The following is a 25,891-nucleotide window of genomic DNA, read 5'->3' on the forward strand; positions in this document are numbered from 1 at the left end:
GAGAACAATAATATATTTCTTGGGGAATAGCAAAACATCTGCTCTGCCAGTGCCACCCACAAACTAGACAAAGAACTAAGAAATCGGACAGTTCCAGACCACTTAGGAAAGAGAAATTCTCTTGGCCTAAAGACAGGGAGCCATGCGGTGAAGGTGCCATGGAGGGTACAGCAAATGCGATATACAGAAAAACACAAAGCGTTAAAAATGTTTTCTTGTGAAGATTCTGCAGCCAGAGGGTGAACCCTGATCATCAGGAGCTTTCTTTACAATTTAAGAAATACTGGATAGCATTGAAGCAGAAGAATGACACTGAAAAAAAAAAAAAAAAGAGCTATGCAAACACTGAAAGATTGATTTTGGCCAGAAGCTGAAATTTCCTTTAATGTATCAGGGGAGGTTTCTGAATTTTAAGAGTGCATCTGGTTTACAAAAAGTTGTTGCTGCCAACCTCATGGAAGAATAAAACATCTGACTCCATAAGGGACCTCAATGTCTTGGCAACAAAGCCCAGAGACACCAAAACTGAAAGCCCTCCTTGCCAAGGACAAAATGCCCAACAAAACACAGACCCAGGAAAGAATCAGAGAAGGAAAAGAAAAGACAACTCTCTTTTAAGTGTCATTACAAACACCTGGAAGAGGAAAAAAAAAAAGAAAAAAAAGGAGGCGGAAAGGGAAGCAACTTCTAAACAACAGCTGCGTGATTGTGGGGCCAGATCAATCAAATTGGCAGAACAGGCTCCAGACTGGGAGGTTTTGCTGTTTCCACAACAGAAGCTACCCCCAGAGCTGGATTTGGGTATTTTAACTGCAGCATATCTGCCAGCACTACTCAGACCCAACCGCCACGGGGTCTTTCCCGGGAATTCTGGCTCATGGACAATCCCAGTAACCGCGGGTGGTGCTTCGGGGCTGGAACAACTCTCAATGACCCAGCTCCTCACGGCACATTCTCCTTCCCAAACGGATGGGGGGATGAGCTCCTCTGGGCAAACCCAACCCCTGAGAGCTGGGGCAGCCCTGCGGAGCATCACCCCAGCAGCAGTGGCCCCAGAGCCAGCGAGGGCTCAGGGACGGCTTTGGGAGGCAGGGAAAGCCAGGGAACGGAGTGAGGCCGGGATCTCTGCTTGAACCCCTAACCCTGCAGCTCCTGTGCCTCAGGCTGGCACCTTTGGGGTAAAACAACCTTCAAATGGGCAACACCTTCCTGAACTCCAACCCTGCAAGGCCAAACATGAAAACATTTTGCTGTTTCTCTCCTTTTTGCTCTCCTCAAAAAGATCCAAACTGGCTCTCAGAGACATCCAGGGCCAGAAACTGGGGAGGAGCTGGGGGAGCCCCCAGCCTGGCTGGAGGGGGTAACAACCAACCTGCTGTGTTACTGGAGACATGGATAAATGAGAAAAAAACAATCTGAAGGCAAGGAATGGGTTCTGCTGCTCCTGGATGAGACGTGCAAAGCGTTGATGGAAAAGCTCATGAGTGTCACCAGCAGAGAGCAGAGGGGTGACCACAACAGGAGGGGTTTGCCTGTCTGTACACGGAATTCTCATTCAAAATCCAACTCCTTCCAGGAAATACCTTCACAGATTTAACAATATGTATATATATATATTTAGTATCCCCTGCATAAAAGAAAAATACACATTATTTCAACAGCCAAGAAAAAACTGCAATTTATTAAGTTTCAAAGAATCTTCGTACTCTTGAAAGCAACTTTCGGTGCATGTTCTTTTAACAATCACATTCTATGAGGAGAATAAACATTAAAAGCCACAATTGTTGGTTTTCTTTTTAATCTCAGAGTTACAGACATCTTTTAATTCAAAAGGAAAGGCAAAAAAAAAAAAAAAAAAAGCCCCTAAAAACAAAACCCACCCGTTCCCCCACCCCCCAACCCCTCCAACAGAAATTTTCATTCCCAATTTGAAAATATCAGGAGTTTTTCTACAACTCAATGCTAAACTTCAGCATGGAAAATTGTATGTAAACACGCACATACACACATACATATTTTATATAAGTGTGTGTGTGTATATATATGTATATATAAAATATATATGTAGGAGGCGTGTAATGGCAATGAGATGCAATTACTCTGAGGAAAGGTTATTCAGCTAAATACACTACTAAAACTTGAGGAAAAAAAAAAACCAAAAACAAGTCTTGAACCCAGTTGTGCATAGTTCATGATCCTCTATAAAACCAGCTTTTGTTAATTTGCAATCTTGCAGGACCCTTTAAATCTGATAAAACCATTAAAAAGCTAATCTTCCAAAAAAAAAAAAAATGTAATGCACAAGTTTCCTGATCCAAGCAGGCAGGGAGCACAATGTTCATATAATTTTTAAAACATACTTGAAGTGTATGTTATTCCATTGTCTTTCTTCCTTTCAAAACAATCAAAAACATTGATCTTTTTTAAACATAAAGCGATTTTTTAATATATAAAGCACTCTTCAAACATCTATTTCTTTTGAGTCCATTATTTGGTAAATATGTAACTGCTACACATTAGATTAGGTATTTTTCTTCTTTCTTACTGTCTTTTTTTTTTTTTATTTTATTTTGTTTTTTAATAATATCTTCAGTGCTAGGAGTTGGGTTTTAAAAATACATGAAATGGTGTGGAGTTGCTCCTCGGGAAACCCGGCTTTCCTGAGACATCTTCCACCATGTGCAAGATAGTGATCACAAAGTTTTCGCCACTTTGACGAAGAGGAAAACAACAACAAAAATAGTACACAGCAATGGCCAAAGAAAAGGATAATACAACAACACTGTTCAATCCCAGAGCTCTGAAGTAGCATATCTTCATTCTGAAAATAGTTTTCTTTACGATGGAAGTCTTTTTTTTTGTTTTGTTTTTTTCTCTTTTTTTTTTTTTTTTTGTAATTCCTTTTTTTTTTTTTTATTTTAAAGTTTGAAGGAGAAAAAAAGGTCTGTAAACAGGTGGGAGCCTAAACTCCTGGCTCCTCCAAAAGCAGTCAAAACTTATGTCCAAGTGCTTGTTTCTGTTCCTGCTTGCAAGGGAACTATCAACTCTTTACAATTATCTATGGCCACAGTTCAACAAGAGTATTTTTTTTTTTTTAAACTTTATATTCCGAATGGAAAAATGGTGCAATACTCCGGTAATCGTTTTCTTGCATTAGTCCACAATAAAAAGCCGCTAAAGGTAGATATACATATTATTCTCCAGAGATACACACTGTAATTTTTAAAATGCAATAAGAGTCCTTGAGTAAACATTTACACGTGAATTGTCGCCGGCCCCTTCTATCAGTTTCTTTCTTTTTTTTTCCTTTTTTTTTTCTTTTTTTTTTTTTGTTTTTTTGTGTGTTTTTACCATTACAGGATTAGCTACAAGAAGGGCTGCGGACACTCAGTGCAAAGTTAGAAGCTAATAACAATTAAACATTTGACCAATGAGCAAATAAAAAGCATATACTGAACCAAAGGAAAAAAAACTTCACACGTTGAGTTAAACCACACGTGGGCACACACACACACGCAGGCAGCCACGCACACACACTCACATCTGTCCCAACAAAAACATAGAGTCTGAACGTTTAAAAAACAAAATTCTTAGAGCCTGTTTTTTTGTGTACTGATGCTGACCTGGAAGTGTAATAATTCAACTTAGAAAGTGTTCACATTTTGTTATTGGCCTGCTGGATTCAAGTATTTGCATGTTGATATGGTTTGTTGCTTTTTTTTTTAAGTATTTTTTTCTTTGTTGATTTTTTTTATTCTTTTTTTTTTTTTTTTTTTACTTTTTATATTTTTTTGGGTTTAAAAAAATGACATGAAAAAGTAATGAAACAAGGGTAATGTGCATAGGCAGATCCATGGGAGTAGTGGACACAGAGATACCCCAACCCTGCCCTCCCTCCCCCCCTCTCAACCTGTACAGTCCAGAGTTGCCACTCGGAATCATCACTTTTCTGTACCAATGGTAAAATATCACACTTCACCCTTTCTGATTATTGGGTCCGCCTCTGTAATGTGCATAATAGTCACAGGCTCATTTAAATAGGCTTTCATTTCCCCTTCCCACCCCCCCCAGTTGATAAAATAACCCTTTCCAGCCCAAATTCTGAAAAGTGCCCTTCATGATAGACCTATTCTAAGCAGCTTTTATACTTGGTTTTGAAAAGTCACCATACAAACATAAAAAGACGACATAAAACAAACAAACAAACAAACAAAAAGCCATGAAAAAAGTAAAACCTGTCATTAGCATGTGACACTGACCAAAGGAGCCCATACTGTTTCAGGAACAGTTCACAAGGACTTCTGCAGTTTCAGATTCAATATTGGACAGAGGTACTAAGGAGGGCTGCCAGTCTCATGGGTTAAAGCTGGATTCTTCATCAAGCCCGGGACTGGAAAGGGTTACCATTTTTATTTTTTTTTTTTAAATTTTATTAATTTTTTTTTTTTTTTAAATTCTCTGTTATCCTTTAGTGCTGATGATTGTTCCTTCCGTTGCTTCTCCTAGATGGACTCTCCGCTGAGCAGATCCCCCGGCAGGAGGGTGTTGAGGGGCGTGGGGCTCCCGATGACCCGGCCGTCGTCGGCGCTGGGGGGTCCCCAAAGGCTGCTGGAGTACTGGGGCACCCCCCCCCAGAGCAGGTCGCTGCTGCCCTTGCCCCCCAGGCACGGGGGGTTCCAGTGGCCGGCGTCGGGGCGCACCAGCCCGTGGGAGCTGCCCGAGGAGCCCAGGCGGCTCGGCGTGGATCCAGTGTTGGACTGCCAGCTGGAGGTGGGCGGCAGCGCCTGCCCCTGCGCCAGGAAACGGTTCACCTCCTCCTCACCAGCAAACTCCGCCAGGATGGTGGTGTTGCCCAGGACGCACCTGAGGGCACGAGCGACATGTGAGGGGGGGAGTGTAAAGGGTGTTTTCTGCCAGGAATGGCTGAGGGAATGGGGATTGGGCAGCCTGACCTAACTGCAGCCTTCAGAGCCTGAAGGAGCCACCACGGAGAGAGACTACGGACAGAGGGGAACGGCTTCAGCCTGGCAGAGCAGGGTTACATGGGGAATGGGGAAAATATTCTTCCCTGTGAGGGTGGGCAGGCCCTGGCACAGGTGCCCAGAGAAGCTGCCCCTGGATCCCTGGGATGTCCAAGGCCAGGCTGGACAGGGCTGGGAGCAGCCTGGGACAGTGGAAGGTGTCCCCGCCATGGCAGGGGTGGGACTGGGTGAGCTTTAACATCCCTCCCAAGCAATTCTGTGACAGGGATCCACCTCCCCCCAAGCTGAAATCAAGGTGAAAATTTCCACCACATCCACTCACTCTGAGCAGTCCCCATCTCTTCAACTCAGCCTGCTCTGTCCTGTTTTCTTATCCACCTTTCTACATCCACAAACACCCAAATCCACACACGTGGAGATCACATCTTCTAACTGACAGTCCTGGAGCCTCAATTCTCTTCAGAAATAAGGACAGAAACTCTCCAGCCAAACAATGCTCCCACTGCCTCAGTACTTTCTATAACCTGTTGATACAGGGAATTGCTTTCCAACTCTAAATACCCAAGCAATTCTCCTGAAACATCACTCTCTGTGTTCTTCATCCTGCCCAATGGCACTGATTTTACCTCTTATGCCAATTAGTCCCACTGATTTTAAAACTCTTTAAAAGCAGATTTTGTTTTCATACAGTTCTCTTACAACTCCTTTAAAAATAAAGGTGACCACCATGAACAATTCCTTATTTAGCTTTGTTTTACCCTCTCTGTTTCCCTCTAAAGCTAAAACCTTGTCCCGTGCTCTCCCTGAGCTTCCTCTGGAATCCTCATCACATCTTACAACTTCTTTGTGGCCTTACAGGTGACAAGCCCTAACTGAAGATATTATTTATGCTGAATGAAGTTTTCTAATGCCCTCTCAATTCAGCATCCACCCCCGGTTAACTTTTTCCTCTCCCATGAGGTAATCTTAAAAATTAAGACTGAATTAACTAGTTATGCCTAAGAGAATCTGTTCTGAGTTAGAACTGGCTTTGTAACCCAAGAAAGAGGAGCAGGAACCTACATGTGCAGAGACTTCTGGGCCTTGGCTGCTTCCTCCTTGGAGCTGTATCGGACCACAGCATTGCCTTGGGTCAGGTTCAGGTGGAATGTGATGAGAGGGCCGTGCTGCAGACACAGCGTGCGCAGCGTGGAGCCGTCGATCTGCGGGGGCAAGGGCAGGGGTTACTGCTGCCTCGGGGGCTCTCTGCTTCTCTCAAGGCTGGCCTTGAAGCCTTTCACACGGCATTCTGTGCTTAGACTTAGATGCTTATTGTTTCTGTACTATAACTTAATTTTTGTATTATTTTATAATTTAATATTACATTATAAATAATATATTTTATAGCCTTTTCATATTATAAGTTGAATTCTATAGTAATTCTATACTATATAGAATATAGAATATATAGAATAATTCTATACTGTGAATTCTATAGTATTTTACTAATAAGTTACAAAATGGCCAATTATTTTTCTACGTAAGGTTTTTTAAGGCTAAATTGTCTCATTAAGAAATGATTCTTAGATTATTTTTGCTTTTGACTCAGTAACTAATCCTTTGAAGTCCGCAATGCAGACTCTTCTGTCTAATTACAAAATATTATCCAAACCTCTGGAGAAGAAGGTGAAATTACAAAATATTACCCAAACTTATGGAGAAGAAGGTGAAATTACAAAATATTACCCAAACTTATGGAGAAGAAGGTGAAATTACAAAATATTACCCAAACTTATGGAGAAGCAGATGAAGAAGAAGGATTAGTTACTACCTTAAAACTTCTATTTTGTTTTCAATATATTGCTATTTTTTAAAACTTTAAATTTTAAGTTTTTTACCCTGTGATATGACACACTTCTAATTGAACTACACACCCATAATCCCAGTGCCAATAATTAACTTTGGAAGCTTTTTTTACGGCCTCAGGTCAAATAAAGTATTTTCTTGTGGGTTGGTGCCTTTTAGTACAGAAAGTTGAAAATTCTTAGCATCCAGGGTTCCAACAGGTTACCTGGGGTACTGGCATCTCACCTTAAATGCTTAATTAACAAGTGTTTAAAAGCTAAAGAGTGAGCACAAGTGAAAGGAAAGTACCTAATTACACACTTACTCTTACTCTTACTAATTACACTTACTCTTCATTGAGGGACATACCCTGATTTTTGAAGAATTCCCTACAGTGCAGTGCAGAAATTTACCCACTTTAGGTTATACAAATCATATTTATCATTGGACATCCATAGAAATCCAGAAATAAGTCAAAGGGAAAACACACTGCATAAATGTAATTCATTTTTCCCAAAGCTTAATTTGGATGTCTGCATCCAAGGCTTTGTGGCTTACGCTCTCCCTTTGGAATGACACTGTGAAGCACAAGTAGAGGATGTGACAGACGGATCAGAAGAACCCAAAAAACCCATAGGAAAATCAGATTTTACATCTCTGTCTGTGCTCTACAACATCATTCACCTCCAAATGAGAAATGGTGCCCACTGAATGACTGACTACAGGCTTGAAAGTTCATACTTGATTTGACAGCACTTTGAAAACTTCACAAATTCCCTGCAGAAGACAGGTGATAAATGCAGAATAATTTTTTTTTTTCAAATGAATCAAATGGCCAAGGCTGTTAAATGTTGCTCTCATCATCTCTTAAATTCAAGTGTTTTTTCCTGGCCAGTTCTGTACAGTTGCAGTTACCTGGGGGGTGAGGTTCCGCAGAACCAGCCAGCTGCTTGTTCTCCCTGAGCTGTCAGTACTCCATGCAGAACCTGCAACACAAATTCCACCACAAAACGTTTGATCAAGGTCTCTGGAGAGCACCTTACAGGCAAATTGATCTGGAATCACAACAAACTAACAAACGAGCCTCAGTGCTGCTGAAAACAAATCCTACAGCAGCTTCCTCACATCTTGATTTACTGCCTGCCTTGGAAGGAAAGGCTGCTGAATGAAAAGCTGCTCTTGTTACTTTTCAAAGATCTGTGGCATTTTTCAGACTCCCACAGTAACTATTAGGGACCTGACAGATGCAGGTGAGGCACTGCCACGAACTGGATGCTCAGGGTGCATTAGAATTAATCACATTTTAAAAGCAGTTCTGATGTCCAGGCTCAGACTGCTGCCTGCTAATAAAGATTTTTATGGCACTGCAGCACTCTGCTCTCTTGTCAACGACAGATTAATGTCTGTGACTTATTCAAAACTGGTATTTCTGCACTGACAATGCTCTGATTGAAGATACAAGAACACGACCAAAAATCCTGCCCTAACAACCTCAGCCTGGTGCTTCACAGCAAGAAGCTGTACGAGCCTGATATTTAGGAGTGGCATTTGAGAGTCACAGTGCATCCTGGGGGTGCTCCAGAGAGAATCCTGGGAGCAGCTTTATCTGCCCTTCCAGGTGGGGGTTTGGTGAAGAAATATTCAAAATAAATGGCAGGAAGAGGGAAGAACATTTAATTCTCAACTTAGTGTAAGCAGATTATTAACACAGCTTTGTAAAATAGAAGTAATATCTGCATATATGTCTATATTTATATCAACAGAGATATCTAAATACAGATATATGTATTTAGCCAGATCCATGGCTTCTCATGTTTGTATTAAAGCAAACAAAGGCATATAAAAAAGGGGGCCTGCATGAAAAAACTCAGGCATTCCCTGAGGGCCCTGCAATGCCATAAATGCTTCACATCCATGTGTTCCTTATTAAATTCCAGGGCTCCTCTTGGGAGTCTGAGATCACACCACAGAACGGGACACACATTTGAAAGACATTTTTAGAAATTAAGGAACTGGGGGGAAAAAAAATCCTAGTTGGGAGTTAAAGAAATTGGTGAATTCCTATGTAAAATCACTACCATGACCAGCTGAAGGATGCTTCCTTTACAACTTATTCAAAGTGAAATAAAGAGACAGGAGATGCATCCCCAGCACAGAACACTCCAGCTGTGTTAAAGCTCTGCTCTCTGGAGCCCCACAGGCAGAGCAGAAGCAAACAATGCTGGAAAGAAGGCAGAAAAGAGCTGTGAGTACCAGAGGAGTAAGAGCTGGTCCAGCCCAGGGGACTGGCACCCCACGTGGAGGATGGCTTGGTGTTGGTTAAGCCTGGAGGAGGTCTGGTTGGAGCTGTAGTGTTTCTGGGTACCTTCCAGAGTTCGTGGGACAGAGAGGCTTGGGTGTGAGAGATTGGGCCAGAGGACCACGTGGACTTGATGTCTGACAGTTTACCTGCAACAGAAAAACAGTTCATTGGGGTGTTCTTCACTAATGGGCATCATGGGCTACATCCTCCCAGCTTCTCAGGGGGAAAAGAACAACTTTCTGTATCATCCAGGGCTAAAAATCCTATATTCTCTGAACTTTAACAATTTTCAGTACTTTTGTGTTTACTGAACCTCACACTACCTGCTACATACGAGATCCCTTTTGAAAATCTATTGTTGTGTTTTCTTGTAAAAGGTGATACATAGAAAGAAGTCCAGAAAATGGACGTAGGTATTTGAAATCTGACTTCACCAAAATTACAATGAAACACTTCTAGACTGTCTCTCTTAAAGGTTTAACAGGACTTAAACACTTTTTCTTGCACAACCCATTTCACCCAATATAAAGAATTCAGTATATCCATATGTTCTTCTGATGCATTATTAAAATTCTAAAGATCAAAGACCAACAAAACCTTTATTTCTGAATATCTGAAGTAACCTATACTCTTTTTCCCAAGTATCTTTGAGAAAAACTAAGTCTTCAGAAGATCAGACCACACCACAACCCTTCAGTCTTTACAACTTTCTGCTGTTGCTTGTTCTTTCCCTGATCAGTTTTCAAACTCTTACTGCTGTAACTGCCAATTCAAAGTTTTATAAAATAACACAAACCCCAGAACAGCAGACACATTAGAGCATTCAGAGGGGCAGACTGGACTGATTTAAATAATGGATAACAAAACAAATCTTTATCCACCTCTAGCCTTTCCTCCTGATACCAACATGTGCTGTGCAATCAGAGCCCAGTTTCCCTGTCACAGCACAGCCCTGCTGTTACCAGCATAGGCAGCACAGGGAGGGCTGGAATGGACTGAAAAGGACACAGTCCTGCATCTTCAGCCCCAGCAAATGATGCTGTGACTGTGCTGCCCCAATGTTTTAATGCTGATTGCACAGAGTAAGAAAATATTTGGTCTGATAAAGTCCACGATGCAAAGATCTTGTGAATTTTTATACAACTAGAACTGGCAGATTTAAATTTCAGTGCTTGAAGACATCAGGCAGGCACTGAGTAATTTTATGAGTCCCAAAGCCAAATTTACCAGTTGCAAAATCACAGACTCAGTTACATACACACACATTCCTCAAATTGCCTCCATTTATCTAAATCGTTTAACTCAATTATTTCATATTGAATCACAACAGTTTAAGTGAAAGGGCAACCACTCTCCCATCTTCTGGCCAACTGTAGCAACAGAAATAATTTGACAATGACAATGAAGACATTAATGAGTGTAAAATGGTGAGAGGAGAGGAGGAAGTCTGAGTTTGAGAGCTCAGAGCAGCCCAGCCTGTGATGGGCACTCGAGACAGGCACAGCAGCACAGGCCAGGTGCTGCTATGTCACTGCTTCTCATGGGGGTAACACACACATTACATGACACTGCAAAAACAACAACAAGGCAGCAAATAAAGCAGAAATGCATGGCAGATAAAGAAAAGCAAGCCACTCCTTTCTTTTCCTTTCACTGGAGGAAAATATCCCAAACGAGCCCTTTTTATTCTGCATTCTGCAGCCTGACCCAGAGGCTGCACCCTCAGAGAGAAGGGGGGGTTCCAGTGGATCAGCATTTTCTTATCTAATCCACCTATACAGCCCAACACAACGTTAGAATGGGACAAACTGCATATTTAGGTAGCTAGTTTGCAAGCAAAGTTTCCATGTTTTGCAAAAAGAAGCTCAAGAATTTAGAGCTCAGTAAAGAAAATGGGGTAATTATTTAGCTCACCCATACAGGGGAGCATCAGGCTTTGGCCTGACTGTTTATTAATAATAAAGACACTGAAGAGCCCCAAACCCAGCCCCCAGAGCCATGCAAAAGGTACCCCTTGGAGGTACTACTGAAGTTTTTTCTGAGCTGAGGATGTTTCACTTTTAACAGTGAGTTCTTTCACACAAATTTCACATCAGCTCTTCCAGGAAGGGTCTGTCCCCGCTGAGGCCCCGGGCAGTGTTCCTCCCCCAAGATCTCGATGCCAGAGTGACACCAGGTGGAATAAATCCATTTTTCCTCAGCACGGTCCCAGGCTCACCATCCACCACTCCCCACCGCAGAGCTGCCAGGATGGCTGCCACCTAGCAGAGGGCTCCAGACACACTTCTGCCTGGGGCAGCACTCCTGTAAGCCCTGGGAGAGCACTCCCTAGGGCCTCCTCCTGGGAAGGCAGAAGCTGTGGAAGCAGAAAGGCCGTACCTGCAATGCTAGGTGCAGATGCAATGCTGCTGAAAGAGCTACTGTAGCCGGAGGCACTAAGCGGCCAGGCACTCGATGAAGGCAGCGTGGCATTCTGAGATGATGTTGGGGATGACCCTGCAGAACCAGCAGAGAAGCAACTAAGAAAGATGGGCATAATGATGTTTGGTGTGACATAAGCAAATCTGTTACGTGCAAATACAAACCATGCAAGGCATTGTCCTTAATTAGCCTGGTCTCTGAAGTCTAGGAATGAAATGTTGCTGGAAGCATAATAAAGTGAGGCAGAGGTCTTTGAGAGGAAAGAGAAGAAAGCTGGCACAGGAACAATTGTAGTGCAGAAGGTAAATTCTGCATTTCCTTTTAGATACGTGACTCAAAAAGTCAGTGTTAAAGTGCTCAGTCTCAGAGGAACAGGCTTCATTTATAAATGTCCTCTGCCAGCTGACTTAGGCAATGGGAACTGTCGATGAGCAGAGATGTGTATGATAAACTAACCTCTTACCACGGGTGATCTGACCTAAATTACTCAAGGTAAACACTTCCCCTACATCCTAATGCCCACAAGTATCTTTAAATTTTTGCAGGCTTTCAGTAAAAGCAGAGATATATTTCAGCAATCTCTTCTCAAACCGATAACATAAATGGAATCGCACAAAACCACCTCAGTAAATCATTTACAATCTGAGCAGCTATCTAAGCACATGCACAATTTCCTAACTGGCAGCAAATGAAAGAAACTGAACATAAAATCAAAAATCTTCATTGCAAAGACCAGGAGAGCTGGAAGTATTCTGGAAGTATTCTCTCTAGCCACCAACAAAATCAAGTGTGTATCCTGGGTGACTTATCATTCCTGACACACAGAGATGGGCTGTGAGACTGAAACATCTTTAACTGACTAATAAAAATAGGTGAGCTCTGTAGCAAAGAGCATCGTGTTGAGGTAGAAAGGAGGAAGTAAAAGGACAATCTCATCCCTCACAGCTCAATAAAAACCACAGGCTTTGTTTTTAATTGGAACAGCAACCAACCAAACTTCACCTTCAGCAGACTCCCTGTGCTCCAAGGGACACTGATGCAGACATCAGTTTCAAGCAACAGAACCCTGTATCAGGCCCTGTCTGGAAATAACCCAATTCCAGGCAGGAACTATGGAATTATAGCAGATTCAAAGGCCCTGAAAATGGTCTTGATTCCTCGTGGCTACAACTCTCAGCCCACAGAAGCTGACCCTCCAAAGCTTCACTAGCAAACAGGGCAAAGCAAAAATCAACCCAAAAGCTTAAGTTTTACCTGCTTTTAAGTGCACAGGGCAAGGACAGCACACCCCACAGCCTGACCCTCTAGCTGGGGAGCAGCTCTGTCTGTCAGCACAAGCTCTGTGCTTCAGGCTGCAGTTACACAAGCATAAAGAAACAGACTCTGCAACTATGGTTTTTATTAAAATTCTATTATTACGAAGCTAAAAGCTAATGAGGACAAGAGGCACACACTGACCCCCACAGGCATTGCTTTTCAGAAGGTCTGACCTCTTGAGGGCCTCTTTACTTCTGCTAAGACCATCTCTGCTGACCCTCTTTAAGGAGAGGAGTTATTTCTTCATTCCACAGGCACATTATGCACCAACAGAGCTCATGTTCCTTCTCTAAAGCAGCAAGACCTGTAGTGGATATCATCTGATTTTACAGGGAGAGCTCTGTAGGTTTAGGCTTCTGGCCTGAGGAGTATTTCCTGGATGCACTGTATCTGAAGTGTCACTGAATTAAACATTTTACAGCTTTTCTTTTTATAACTTCAAACCTCCCCTTGGAATTGGAGTTGGAGTCACTCAAGTTAATTCAACCTTACTCATTACCCAAATACTTCAAGTTTCAGCTGAAAGAAAGGCTGCTTCTTGCTAAGAGACAACCAAAGTCACTGCAGGCAATCAACCCTCTGGATTCCCTTCCCTCATGTTTCACATCCCTAACCTGAGGTAACAATCCCAGAGCTGGACCTCCACTTCAAGGATAGCCCTGATTTACAACCTGTGCTGGTGTCACAGATGTTACTGCTAAAACAAACCCCACATTTTCACTCCTGACAGGTCCTTCTGGACAGCCTGGTTATGCTGTTCCTGTGCCAACTGCAGTGCTCTGACAGAGTGCAGGTAACTTGGCTGTTTTGGCACTCAGATCACAATTAACCAAGCCACCTTTCTCTTGATCAACTTCCAGCACATGTAGCTAACAAGTAGCAAAGTCACAATGCTCTCTTGTTTTATAGAATTCCCTTTTTATTCTGAAGTAAGCACTTCCAAGACAAAAGGAATGGAAACAGCACTGGGAGACACTAGTTTACTAGTCAATTCCCAATTTTTTTCTTTTATGGTTTTGGAGATAAACCAGTTCTAATTTATTTTGCTTATTGATCTTCTAACAAAGCTACAATTAATTCATGTACCGGAAGCCTGCTGTCTCAGCAACACTGTGGAACTTTGTACTGAGTCTTCTGAGAATTTCACAAAGTATGGAGGAGGGTGGGCAGTGTGGAGAGCAAAATATTGTTCAAAACCTTGTGACACAGGTCAGAAAAACTTCCAGTGACCACAGAAGTTAAAATTACATCTCACAGCCTTTTCCAATAGAAAAGTATCTACATTCCCATGGAAAACAAGAAACTTCTTAATCCCTTCTTTTAAAACAATTATTTCTGGATATTCAGTGACAGTTCTGAGCAGAAGCATCACTAGATTAGGAGCACATGCAAAAAATATATCTGTAACAAATGAGGTCAAAAAATATATCTGTAACAAATATATGTCAAAAAATTAATGAGGTCTTTTTGGAAGGGAAAATAAAATTATGCACAGATGTGGAAGCAGCTTGTGTGTTTACCTCCACTCTTGAGCAGATAGCGATTCACATCCTGTATCGTGGTGTTTATGGTAGGCCCAGTTGGAACACTGCCAGGAGTAACATCGGGGTCGTTTTCAGGATCAATATTCTGCAGTCCTTTCCATGGCACTCCTGGGTGAAACTCTGTTTCAAACACAATAAAAAGGGAAATGTGTGAGGTTGTAATTCTCCAAAGCTCCTGTATGTATTTACAGGGTGCCCCAATGAAGGGAGGAATTATGAGTCTGACTCCATGTTCTCAGAAGGCTAATTTGTTATTTTATGATATTATATTATATTAAAGAATGCTATACTATACTATACTCAAGAACACAGAAAGGATACAGACGGAAGGCTAAAAAGATAATAATGAAACTCGTGACTCTCTCCAGAGTCTGACCCAGCTTGGCCCTGACTGGCCAAAGAGTGAAAACAACTCTCACCAGAAACCAATGGAACAATCACCTGTGGGTAAACAATCTCCAAACACATTCCAGACAAGCAAAACACAGGAGAAGCAAATGAGATAATAACTGTTTTCCTTTTTCTCTGAGGCTTCTCAGCTTCCCAGGAGAAATATCCTGGGCAAGGGGATTTTTCAGAGAATGTGAATGCCACACTCCTGCGCATCAGGAGGACTCAACAACGTGTTTGAGGGACACCAGCCCAACAGCAAGGCTTTGGGTTGAGTTACCTGGTGGCCAGTTTATGCTGGAGCCATTGGAAATCTTATCACTATCGGATTTGGCACGTGACCAGCTGTGAGGAACAGCTACAGGTGGGCTGGCAGGAGACTCACTGTTCTGCATCAGATCATAGCGGCCGTAGGAGTCATCGAGGGAGGACTTTCCCGGAGGACCAATACTCAAACCTCCAGGGATAGCACCTGCAAGGAAGGAGTCAAAGGGGGATTGTGGGTTTGGAATTTCAGCAGGATGTATTTTGTTATTATTTGCCTTTTTTTTTTTCTTTCTGTATTACAAAGATAAAATAAAACTAAAATGCAAACACAGTAAGCCAAGCTTAATGGCATCTGAGGCCTTAGCAGGGATTACAGCTGAGAGACATTGCTGGTACAATCTAGACACTCAGTGTAAAGAATTCTGCATTAAATTCCTGCCAAAAAGAGACTAAGTAATTCAAATCATCACTCTGTTGGTAAATAGGAACTTGCTGAGACAGCATACCAAGGAATATCTCTCATCTCACCCTTCCCTAGGCATTCAGTGCTGACAGGATGGATGATTTGAAATGGCTGTTCTCATGCTCCTACAAACTATCAAACAACAATTTGGCATCAGCAGTGCAGCTACTTGCAGAATAAAAAACTGCTGTAAAAGAAGTAATTCATGCTGCTCAAAATAAAATCCAGGATATAATAAAGTTAACAGAGCCTCATGTTCTAACAGAATAAATTTGATACAGGAAATAAAGGAATAAGTGGCTCAGGATACTGGGGGCATGAGGGCTAAAGGTGTTCAAACAGATTAGCAATCACTTCTGGAAAAGTAAGAAGGTTTTGCCCCTAACTCTGGGCTGAGTAACTACGTAATCCATCATACCTTTGTACAGGGAGAGGTTGATGATACTGGAAAAATTGTGGGAGAAAGCCAATGTAAAGTTTTTTTGGATTGAAGGTATGCAGGTCTGGAATAAGGGGAAGATTGTGGGACTTGTTTTGCCATCACTGAAGGCTTGTTTTACTTGAACTCCATGTTCTCAGCAACAAAATTCAACACGTGAAAAAAACACTCCTACACTGCCTGTAGGGAGTGACAGCTGCAAGCCTTTCATTGCAGAAATCATCTCTAAAATCGCACGGGCTCAGAGGCTACCAACCATTTGTGAGCACTCACATAAAAACGGAGCACGAGAGAAAGAATTCCAATTGCACTGTGGCTGGAACCACCAAAAGCCAGGCAGGCAGGGGGACATGGCGGGGACAGTGCCAGGGGACATTACCGTGCTTGCTGGAGTTCTGGTCAAGAGAAGAAGCAGCACTAGACAGATTATCCATTGAGTTGGGGTGTGTCCACTGAGGAAGGCGAGACTGGGACTGAGAAGTGTCCTTCACTGACAAACCACCAGTAATGTCCATGTTATTTACATTCATGTTCGGGTTCAGTCCAGCTGGGGGAGAAAGAGATCCTTAGATATCCATCACACACTGAAGGACTGAAAAGCTGGGTTTGAAATCCAGCCACAGGAATTACTCAGCATTGATTTTCAGGTATCTGTACGCATGTGTGGCATCTTCAATGCTCATTTTCAAGAATTTTTGCTTCTATGGAACACCAACAGAACTCCCATGAATTCAGAAAAAGTTAAAACCTTGCTAAAAGGGGGGGAAAACAAGATGTGGGGATAGTATTTTAGAGCTGTTAGTGTTTCTACTTGCAGTCTCTTCACTTGTCTTGGAAGAATGCACTGGAATGTTGAGTTTAAACCAGTCTGCACTATTCCATGGCTAAGCCAAAATATTCCCAATGTCTCCCCAACACCCCCCCACAATGTCTGCCACTTCATTTTGCTAAAAATCCCCCAAAAAAGGACCAATTAAACGTCAGACAAACTGCTGCTGTTTTTCATAGCGGGTTCTGCACTAACTGGTTTCTATTTTGTATACACAGAACAGAATCACTCAGACTGTTATTAAGGGAATCATTTTGAAAAGCTTCTGTGACATGAATCTGGGTCTTTCTTGATATATAATCCTGAATGTTAGCAGATCACAGAAAGCTGAGATATCATAAGAACCTCTCAGACTTAGGCCTTTAATTCACATTTTTTTTTGCATTCTGATGCTCCCAGCCACAACAGCTCACCACAGCAGTCAGAATTACCTTCTTAACTGCTGCATGGCAGACAAAGCTTGGCAATACTATTGTATTCAGCATAAAGAGAGTCACAAAGAGATTAAATTCATTCCTTTATGTCAGAAAGGAAGTCTGTAGCATACATCAAACAACCACACAGCAAACAGATCTGAAAGGTTGCTCTGCTCCCTCTGTATCCAGGCCCAATCAATTATTTTGACTTCAATCATATTTGACAGATCTATGTCCATCCAACCACAAAATGCTGGTGAAGATTTCAGGAACTTCCTAGATAATTTATTCCAGTACTCTGCTCTGCTTCAGCCAAGTGATCCTTAATGTCTAACTACATCTTTTCATCAACTTAACTTTATTACCTCTTGCATTAGGAAATGCAAGAAAACGTCTTCCTAGCTCTCCTTTACATTTTTGATGATTCTTGCACGTCTGTTAAATCTTCTCTTTAGATTACTGAGCAGAGGATTTCACTTTTTCCTTATGAGCTTTGTTTTTGAAACATTTAATCACCTCCACTGCAATCTGTCTGCATTCCTTCAAACTGATCCACGTTTCTTGAAATACGTTGACCAAAACTGTTGCCTCACCAGTGCTGACTACAGCAGAAAGATGACTTTGCACAACATTTTCCCAGATGATATTCCTGTTTATCAATATGACATTTGTGTATTTTACAACACGATGCTGTTTATATTTAGTTCACAAACAGCAACATATAAAAGTAGGTAATTAGGCAAATTTGTTCTGCTATTTGTAGGCAGAACACAGGTGAGCAGGTACAGCTACCACATAGGCATGATTCTGTTCTGTGATTTCAGTGCTATTTATTAAACAAACAAACCAAAATAAATTATAATTTTATATATATTTCTTTCTCTCGACATATCTATATCTATCTATCTAAAATATAAATTTATCTATATATTTCTCTCTCTCGATAGATCTATATCTATCTATATAAATAATAATTTTATCTACATATTTCTCTCTTGATATATTTGTCTATATATCTATATCTATATACACCTCTATATATAATATCTATATCTATATATCTATATATCTATATATAAATTATAAAATTTATCTATATATTTCTTGATATATCTATATCTATATATCTCAATCTATATAATATATATAGATATATATCTATATCTCTAGATCAATTATAGTTTTATCTATATTTCTCAATATATCTATATCTATCTATATATATCTATATATAATATAGATAGATATATCTCCATATATCTATATGAATTTTAATTTTATCTATATATTTCTCAATATATCTTTATCTATATATCTATATATATCTATATATATCTACATATAATATATATAGATATATCTATATATAAATTATAATTTTATCTATATATTTCTCAATATATCTATATCTATATATCTATATCTATCTATATATCTATATATAATCTATATAGATATATCTCTCTATATATATATAAATTATAATTTTATCTATATATTTCTCAATATATCTATCTCTATATCTATCTATATATAATCTATATATCTCTCTCTATATATCTATATAAATTATAATTTTATCTATATATCTATATATCTCTATCTATCTATATATCTCTATATATTATATATATCTCTATATATCTATAAAAACTATAATTTTATCTATATATTTCTCAAGATATCTATCTCTATATCTATCTATATATAATCTATATATCTCTCTCTATATATCTATATAAATTATAATTTTATCTATATATCTATATATCTCTATCTATCTATATATCTCTATATATTATATATATATCTCTATATATCTATAAAAACTATAATTTTATCTATATATTTCTCAATATATCTATATATATCTATATATCTCTATATTTATTACACGTATATCTATATATTTACATCTCTATCTATGTCTGTGTATATATGTGTACTTGTTACGGTGTGGAGCAAATCTTGAGGTGTGGACTGAGGAGATGGGCTCCCGTGTGGAGCTGCTGCAGGAGGACACTCACCAAGAGGGTAAGGAGCAAAGGTGTTCGGTGAAGACTGTTGCTCTTTGGTCTGCAGGTCAGGAAGGCCGGGAGCCTGGGGATGGGGTGAAAAGCTATCCATGGCTGATTTGCCTGCAGAGGGGTGCAAAGATAGATGTGGAGGGGGAGGCTGCTGCTTCATAAGCAGGGCCTGGGCCAGCTGGCGCTGGTGCTGCTGGATCTGCTGCTGCATGTTATTGATTGTACGTGCAACCTGCAGGGAGAGAGCCAACAAACGCCTGTCAGTGGGCAATCCACACAAACACTGCCTTCTCTGCCTTTCTCTGCAGTGAAACAGCACACTGCATCTCCTCACAAATACAAACTGCCTGTGGAAGGGGCTGAAGAGCTTTCCTCCAGCTTTTATTTGATTTTTACTCAGCACCCTCCCTGCCCAGCACTCAAGCCACACACTGCATCCCTGATTTAAGGATGCTTTAGCTGCTTTGCTGTAACAACAAACGCCTGTCAGTGGGCAATCCACACAAACACTGCCTTCTCTGCCTTTCTCTGCAGTGAAACAGCACACTGCATCTCCTCACAAATACAACCTGCCTGTGGAAAGGGCTGAAGAGCTTTCCTCCAGCAAAACTGTGGATCAGCTTTATTTTTCATTTAATTTTTACTCAGCACCCTCCCTGCCCAGCACTCAGGCCACACACTGCGTCCCTGATTTAAGGATGCTTTAGCTGCTTTGCTGTAATGTCACTGAGCCTCTCCAAGCTACTGAAACCAAGCCCTAAAGCAGAGACTGGGCTGGCAGGGACACCTACTTGCTGCTCCTGTTGTCTCATGGGTCCGGAAACGTTACGCTGAGCCTGTAACATCTGCTGCTGGATTTGTAAACGTTGGTACGCCTGTGGGGACAGGGACAGTCAGACACAGCACACACAGCAAGCTCAGCACGCTCCCTCCAACTGCTCTGCTGCACCACAGCACAGAAAAGGCCAGCTCTGCAGTGCTCTGAAAACACTCCACCGAGCAACAGTAATAATCCTGTTGCAAAAGCATTTTAGAATGTATTTATTTAAGTCCCACGTTCCTTTTTTAAAACAAAAAAACCTAATCAGTCCACATGGCAAAAAGTGGTCAATTAAGAGAGGAACCTACTTCTTTTCTGAAATAACTGTAACACAAAGCAAAATTAAAAGAGAAGTTTATGATGTTATACAAATAGGATAAATACTGATTGTTGGTTTTGATTTGGCCATTTTGAGTTCTACCAATGCTTTCTAGTTAAATCACTTGTGCTGCTTTATTCCTGAAAAAAATCCACAATTTTCAAGTAGCTGGCTTGGCAGCCACTTTTGCAAGGCAAGTTTCTCTGAAACAGTTTCTTTTTTTTCACAGGCAAGTTTCTTTGATGAATTCATAACATTTTGATGAATTCAAAATCCAAAGGAATTCTGTACAGGTATTTTTCAAGTAGCTGGGCACTGTTCAATTATTATGAGAATAATGCTGTGCTCCTCAAAACTAGAGAAAATAATCAGAAATGAGTAATAGTATCAAACACTGAATAAAAGAGTTTGACTAGCACACTGAGATCAGCAACTGAACTAGTCTGTTATCTGTAATTTTATATTTAACCTTGGCCAATACTAAGTTCACAGTATCTCTTTTTAAATATTCTTAAAACCCAATTAAGTATTTTCATATGCAATAAAACTATGGATGTAAAATTTGCCAACATGGCAAAAGTACACAGAAGTAAGCAGTTCTTATCACATGACATGTTTCATATACACTCCATTAATTAAAGGAAATTCACCCTAAGCTGTATTTTTCAGTGATAGTGCAGAAGTTCTGTAGGTAACTCAGGTGAGCAGCACTGCCAGGACTTCTCTCGTTCTGTTGTGACACACGTGGCCAGTTTAATCTTTCCACTGACATGTAACACACAGGCCAGTGCTGTTGGAGAACACACTGTGTTCTTCATACCACTAGGAAGACAGCTGATTTTTAGTTCCACTTATCAGCTGTAAAGGATAATTATTCCACAAATGACTATTTATAAAGCCCGAGGCAAAAAAAAAAAGTGCTGTGTTTCTTTATAGAGAAACTTTACCAAAGAAATCAGCAGCTGATTGTTTTGAAGATCTGTCATGTCATTTAAAAATTTAGTCATTCTCCTATTTTATCTTCGTGCCTTCAATTCTGATTTAGAGCTTATCTGCCATGTCTTTCAACTTACCAGCTGCAGCTGATAGAGCTGGTTCAACATCGTCATATGCTGAGGATTATTAATTGGCGAGGTTAACTGTGCAGGGCTGAGACCAATGTTTTTTGCTGCAAACTGCAAAAGCTGTGCTTGAACCTAAAGGAGAGAAGAGTGTTAAACATTGTACATTTACTTCTAACAGTGAGCAACTGCGTGAGCCATTAATAAGAGTCACATCAGCTGGAAAATGTTATTATCACCATGAACTATCAAAAAAATTAGCAAGAGGCTCTAATACAATCATAATAACCATACTCAAGTGTTCATTTATAAAGAAAGAGATGAGAATAAATGCCTCAGAAACACCAGTGTGCAAAAAGGAGCACGAGAATGTGCTCTCAGAGGCAATTATATGACATGCATGGGAGAACACCTCAGCCATGCCACATCTTCCTGCCTAGGAAACAAACAAATAACACAGACACAGCCAGGCAGCAGCAGCTGCAAAGCCCCAGGAGCATGACAGAGCACACGGGAAGAGTTCCAGGGAAAGGGAGAACGTATGAGTGAGGTGTTGTCTGACCTGAGGGGATAGAAACTGAGGCACTTGAGCACGAAGACTAGGCTGGGATGAATTAAGAGGTTGCACTGGCGGTTGCTGCGGCTGTTGCATGGTCCTGGCTTGTGCTGCTCCGCTATTGCCAAACATACCCAGATTGCCACTCGGTATCTGCAGCAGGACAACAGTGACACGGGCACTTAGTGACACCACTCGGCACAGAACCTGGGTGCTGCTTGTCTGTGCAGGCTTTATCCTTAGTGATTACGACAGGCACGAATCGAGAGACCAGCACACACAAAGTTTAGAACTGGGCAGGGCAAAGATTGCCGTGTACCCAACATCCCAAGCCCCCAAAACTTAGTACAGCTGCCTGAACAAAAGGCAGCTGAAGATGCAGGACCCTAGAGGGTCACAAGACGAACAATCAAAAGTACTTGCCAAAAATGTTTGTATTTGTATAGCAAGGGACAGGAGAATGGAGGCAATAAACTCACAGTCACCCCATCCTCCAGCTGGCTAAGCAGTTTTTTTACTTAGTCATTTTACAAAGCTACTGATAATGGACATGCTATTAGCGGAGACTGCTTTGGGAAGATGTGCTTAATGGGCTGTAAGTGCTGGACCAGTATTGCCTTAAGAAAACTGACTTTATAAGACTTTATTTTACATAATAAAGAGCCACAACAGAATGATGACGTTTTTCTGTGTTGTTATTTCATATCTTTGCCGGGACTTCTGTTTGATGGCAAAAATAACCTTGTCATAATCAACAGTGCTTAATGGCTTCTCACTCTCATGGTGGTTATCAGTTATTACCCCCTCCATCTCCTCTCCTTTTTTTTCCCTCTCAGCCTGTTCTACACAGGGGCCAAAACACCCCCTTAACTCAATGCTCTACCTGACCCAGGTGCTGGAAGCTCAGTTTCTTTCTTATCACCTGTTAAAACCATGAGATGCCTTGACACTTGGAGCAGGAATAAAAAAGCCCCATCACATCACAGAATATTTGTAGCAGCCAGGAAAGATGAATTAGAGCAATCTCACTGCCTTACAGCCTGGGACAATTAGCAATGCCTCAAAAAAAGAGATTTGCCATCAATGAAGGCAGAGCCACACCAGGGCTCAGGGGTGTAAATCCACAATGCTACAGTCTCTTCTGGATGGGTATGTGTCATCAGCAGCCTAATTACAACTACACAGCTCTTTTATGTCCTGTAAGGTGAAACATCTACATAGCAGGCAGCTCCTCCTCTGATATTTCCCACAAACAAAGCTGTGGCACCTCCAGTTTAAACCCATTTTTCCTGGGGAAGAGGCTGACAGGCACTAGCAGCTACTCCAAGAGAGCCAAATTCCCCTCGGGATCTCCCCCAACAGCCTTACCTGTCTAGAAGAATTCAAGTTTTGCATGCCCAGCCCTGAGGCAATCCCGCCCAGGGTCTGATTAGGGAGTGCACTGTTTGAAAGGGGGAGCTTCAGGCTTGGTGAAGGCAAAAATGGTGAAGTAGTGGGCTCTTCCACTAGGCCGCCATCCTGATTGGAGAAAGAAAGGGTGAGCTGTGTGCGGCGCCAGGAGCCCACAGCAAAACCAGAGGCCCATGGAGACAAGAGAAGGGTGTGGATGAGTAAAAAGAGACACATAAAAAAAGGGATGAATAACAGGGAATGGAAAGCATGGAGTGAAGGGAGAAGAAAGAGAGAAACAGGATTAAGGTACTGTTTTTGGAAACTTTGTTGTACTTAATCCCCAAATGCACAATCACCCTTGCCCACCTTTCCAGAGGAAAGGAAGGATTTTAGCAGCTGACTGCAGAGCTATCATGTGGCCATTGCCTCCTCCTCATTTAGGTTTCCTCCTCTCTTCTTCCCCAGACTGAAAGGTGGAAGGGGAGAGGCCCAGCACATTTCAGGGAAGCCCTCTGTCTGTCTGGAAAACTCCAGACATAACCCACCACTTGAACAAACCCAAAACTTGGGAAAGACCACTTCAGCTTATTTGACAGCAGTCTAGATTTGGTTCCACATCATAGCTCTGCTCTTATAAGAGCATTTTTGCATTAATCCCCTTTCCTAACTGAGACACACAAGCCTCTCTGAATATTCACACAGTGCTGAGTTATTAATACCCCGCTCTGAAACATTACATTGCAAGGCAGCCAATGAACACAAACCATCAAGCCCAGCAATGACAATATCAGCTGGGCAGCCTTCCTGACCATCCCCAGGAGGAGGCAGATTTCAGCAAGGCAGGAGGAGCCCTCTCTGCTAACTGGGCTGTGAGGAACCCCAGCTGAGCGTGGATCTGATGCACAGGAGGCAGCCCCCACGGGGGGCAAACAGCAAGGCAGAAAATACAATAAATTAGAGAACCCCCAGTCAAACAGGTAGATCTCTGCTCGTGTTTCAGTGGGGCACTGAGTTCTATCTCAAACTGTGCTTTGATGTCTGGGAAGCCTGGGGTAAGCATGATCAAATAACACTGTGTACAAAGCAGGGCTCCAAAAAACAGGCAGAGAGAAAAAGCTTTAATTTGCAATGTGCTGGGTTGGTGTTTCTCAGGCAGTATGATCACTGTAAGGAAAGGCTTTTTAAAGAGGTGAGGAGCTTTATTTCAACCAATAAATTCAATGCCTAAAAGACTGTGAGATACTGGTGAACCTCCTTTGTTGAAAAAGAAGCCCAGTCTGCTTACCATATACCCAAACAGATGACCCAATGCAGCAAGCATGCTCAGTGAATTACATGTTTTAAGTTAATCCTGAAAAATGCATTTTCTACAGCTCTCCTTTGATGCAAAGGAAAAGTTTCTTTACTATCAGGCAAAGTGACACTTGACATCCTATCTGACTATCCTGAGGGGGACACTGACATTTTCTAATGATATCCCCAAGGCCTTTCAGCTTGAGATATTTTACATTCTGCTGGACATCAGTCACACTCCACAAACAACTGCAGCTTGCATGACAGTAACAGGTTCAAGGATTTCTCTTTAGATCACAGACACATGTTTACAATTCTACCCTGCCCCCTTCAAAGTGAAAATAATTTCAAGCTTGGTGCTCGCTCTCCCCTTCAGATGCCATTGTTCCCTATGAACAGACCTGCTGACCATGAAAAACCCTCCCTCTGCCCCCCAAATTTATTCAAGTCTTGCCTTACTGCCATTATTTTTTCTCAATTTGGAAATAGGCAGTGCCAAGGACGGTGAAGGACAAGCCACACTGGAGACTCAGGCATTTCATTTCCAGACTCCTTCACAAGTGTGTTCCTTGGCAGAATTGCAGCAAGTGGCTTTGTGTGAGTTTATAACATTTCATCCATATTCACCTGGTTCTCTTTTATTTAATTTGAACTTGTTGCACCGTGCTGCACAAATCTGTGCCCTACAACTGAATTAAAATCAATTCATTTAACAGGAAGTATTTTAGTTTGTCAAATTAAAGCACCCTTTAGCATTTTCAAGCCAGACTAGAGGACAGTTTCACTGCTGACAGTGGTTTCTGACCCATTATTTCTCAGGATCTTTTATGTAATAATTGTTTCCTGAAGAACAATCTTTTCTACCTAACCTTTCCTCTTCAGTGATTTTCTTACAAATTTATGTTACACTCCTTCCTCAGGCTACTCAATTAAAAACTGAATCATCACATTAATGCTTAATCCAGCACTGCTTTTAACTTTTTTGAAGGGACTTGGCACACCCACAAAATCCTACTGGTAGCAGTGTTTCCTACTACAGTTATGTAACACAAAGCACCACACTGGAGTCTTTTAGGATTTTGGGGAGTCTCTCACAATAGTCTCACATATCAAATGTGACAGAATGCAAGTGGAATTACTCAAAGGTTTTCAGCCCTATGAGATATGGACAATTTAGCAGAGGATGCCCGGACACTTTGGCAGTCACCTGCCAACAACTGCCACTTCAT

At 41.4% G+C, this 25,891-nt stretch overlaps 1 protein-coding gene across 15 annotated transcripts in view; it reads right to left on the reverse strand.

Annotated features, from left to right (window-relative positions):
* Positions 1-1,662: 1,662 nt before the first annotated feature.
* Positions 1,663-25,891, reverse strand: part of TNRC6C (trinucleotide repeat containing adaptor 6C) — an 82,784-nt gene continuing 58,555 nt past the window's right edge. For 5 of the 15 annotated variants that reach the window (XM_038157212.1, XM_038157209.1, XM_038157210.1 and 2 more), the window contains 13 exons: positions 23,346-23,519; positions 21,984-22,130; positions 21,434-21,556; positions 20,013-20,096; positions 19,222-19,453; positions 16,329-16,496; positions 15,061-15,252; positions 14,367-14,510; positions 11,488-11,604; positions 9,060-9,254; positions 7,722-7,792; positions 6,045-6,184; positions 1,663-4,863 (listed from right to left, as the gene is read on the reverse strand). In XM_038157212.1, coding sequence (XP_038013140.1) covers positions 4,503-4,863; positions 6,045-6,184; positions 7,722-7,792; positions 9,060-9,254; positions 11,488-11,604; positions 14,367-14,510; positions 15,061-15,252; positions 16,329-16,496; positions 19,222-19,453; positions 20,013-20,096; positions 21,434-21,556; positions 21,984-22,130; positions 23,346-23,519 — 2,148 coding nt within the window. In that variant the 3' untranslated portion in view covers positions 1,663-4,502. The remainder of the gene's footprint in view (positions 4,864-6,044; positions 6,185-7,721; positions 7,793-9,059; positions 9,255-11,487; positions 11,605-14,366; positions 14,511-15,060; positions 15,253-16,328; positions 16,497-19,221; positions 19,454-20,012; positions 20,097-21,433; positions 21,557-21,983; positions 22,131-23,345; positions 23,520-25,891) is intronic. The other 10 variants (XM_038157222.1, XM_038157223.1, XM_038157220.1 and 7 more) reach the window with 6 other exon arrangements.

This window comes from Motacilla alba, chromosome 18, assembly GCF_015832195.1.
Source record: "Motacilla alba alba isolate MOTALB_02 chromosome 18, Motacilla_alba_V1.0_pri, whole genome shotgun sequence".
Classification (NCBI taxonomy): Eukaryota; Metazoa; Chordata; class Aves; order Passeriformes; family Motacillidae; genus Motacilla; species Motacilla alba.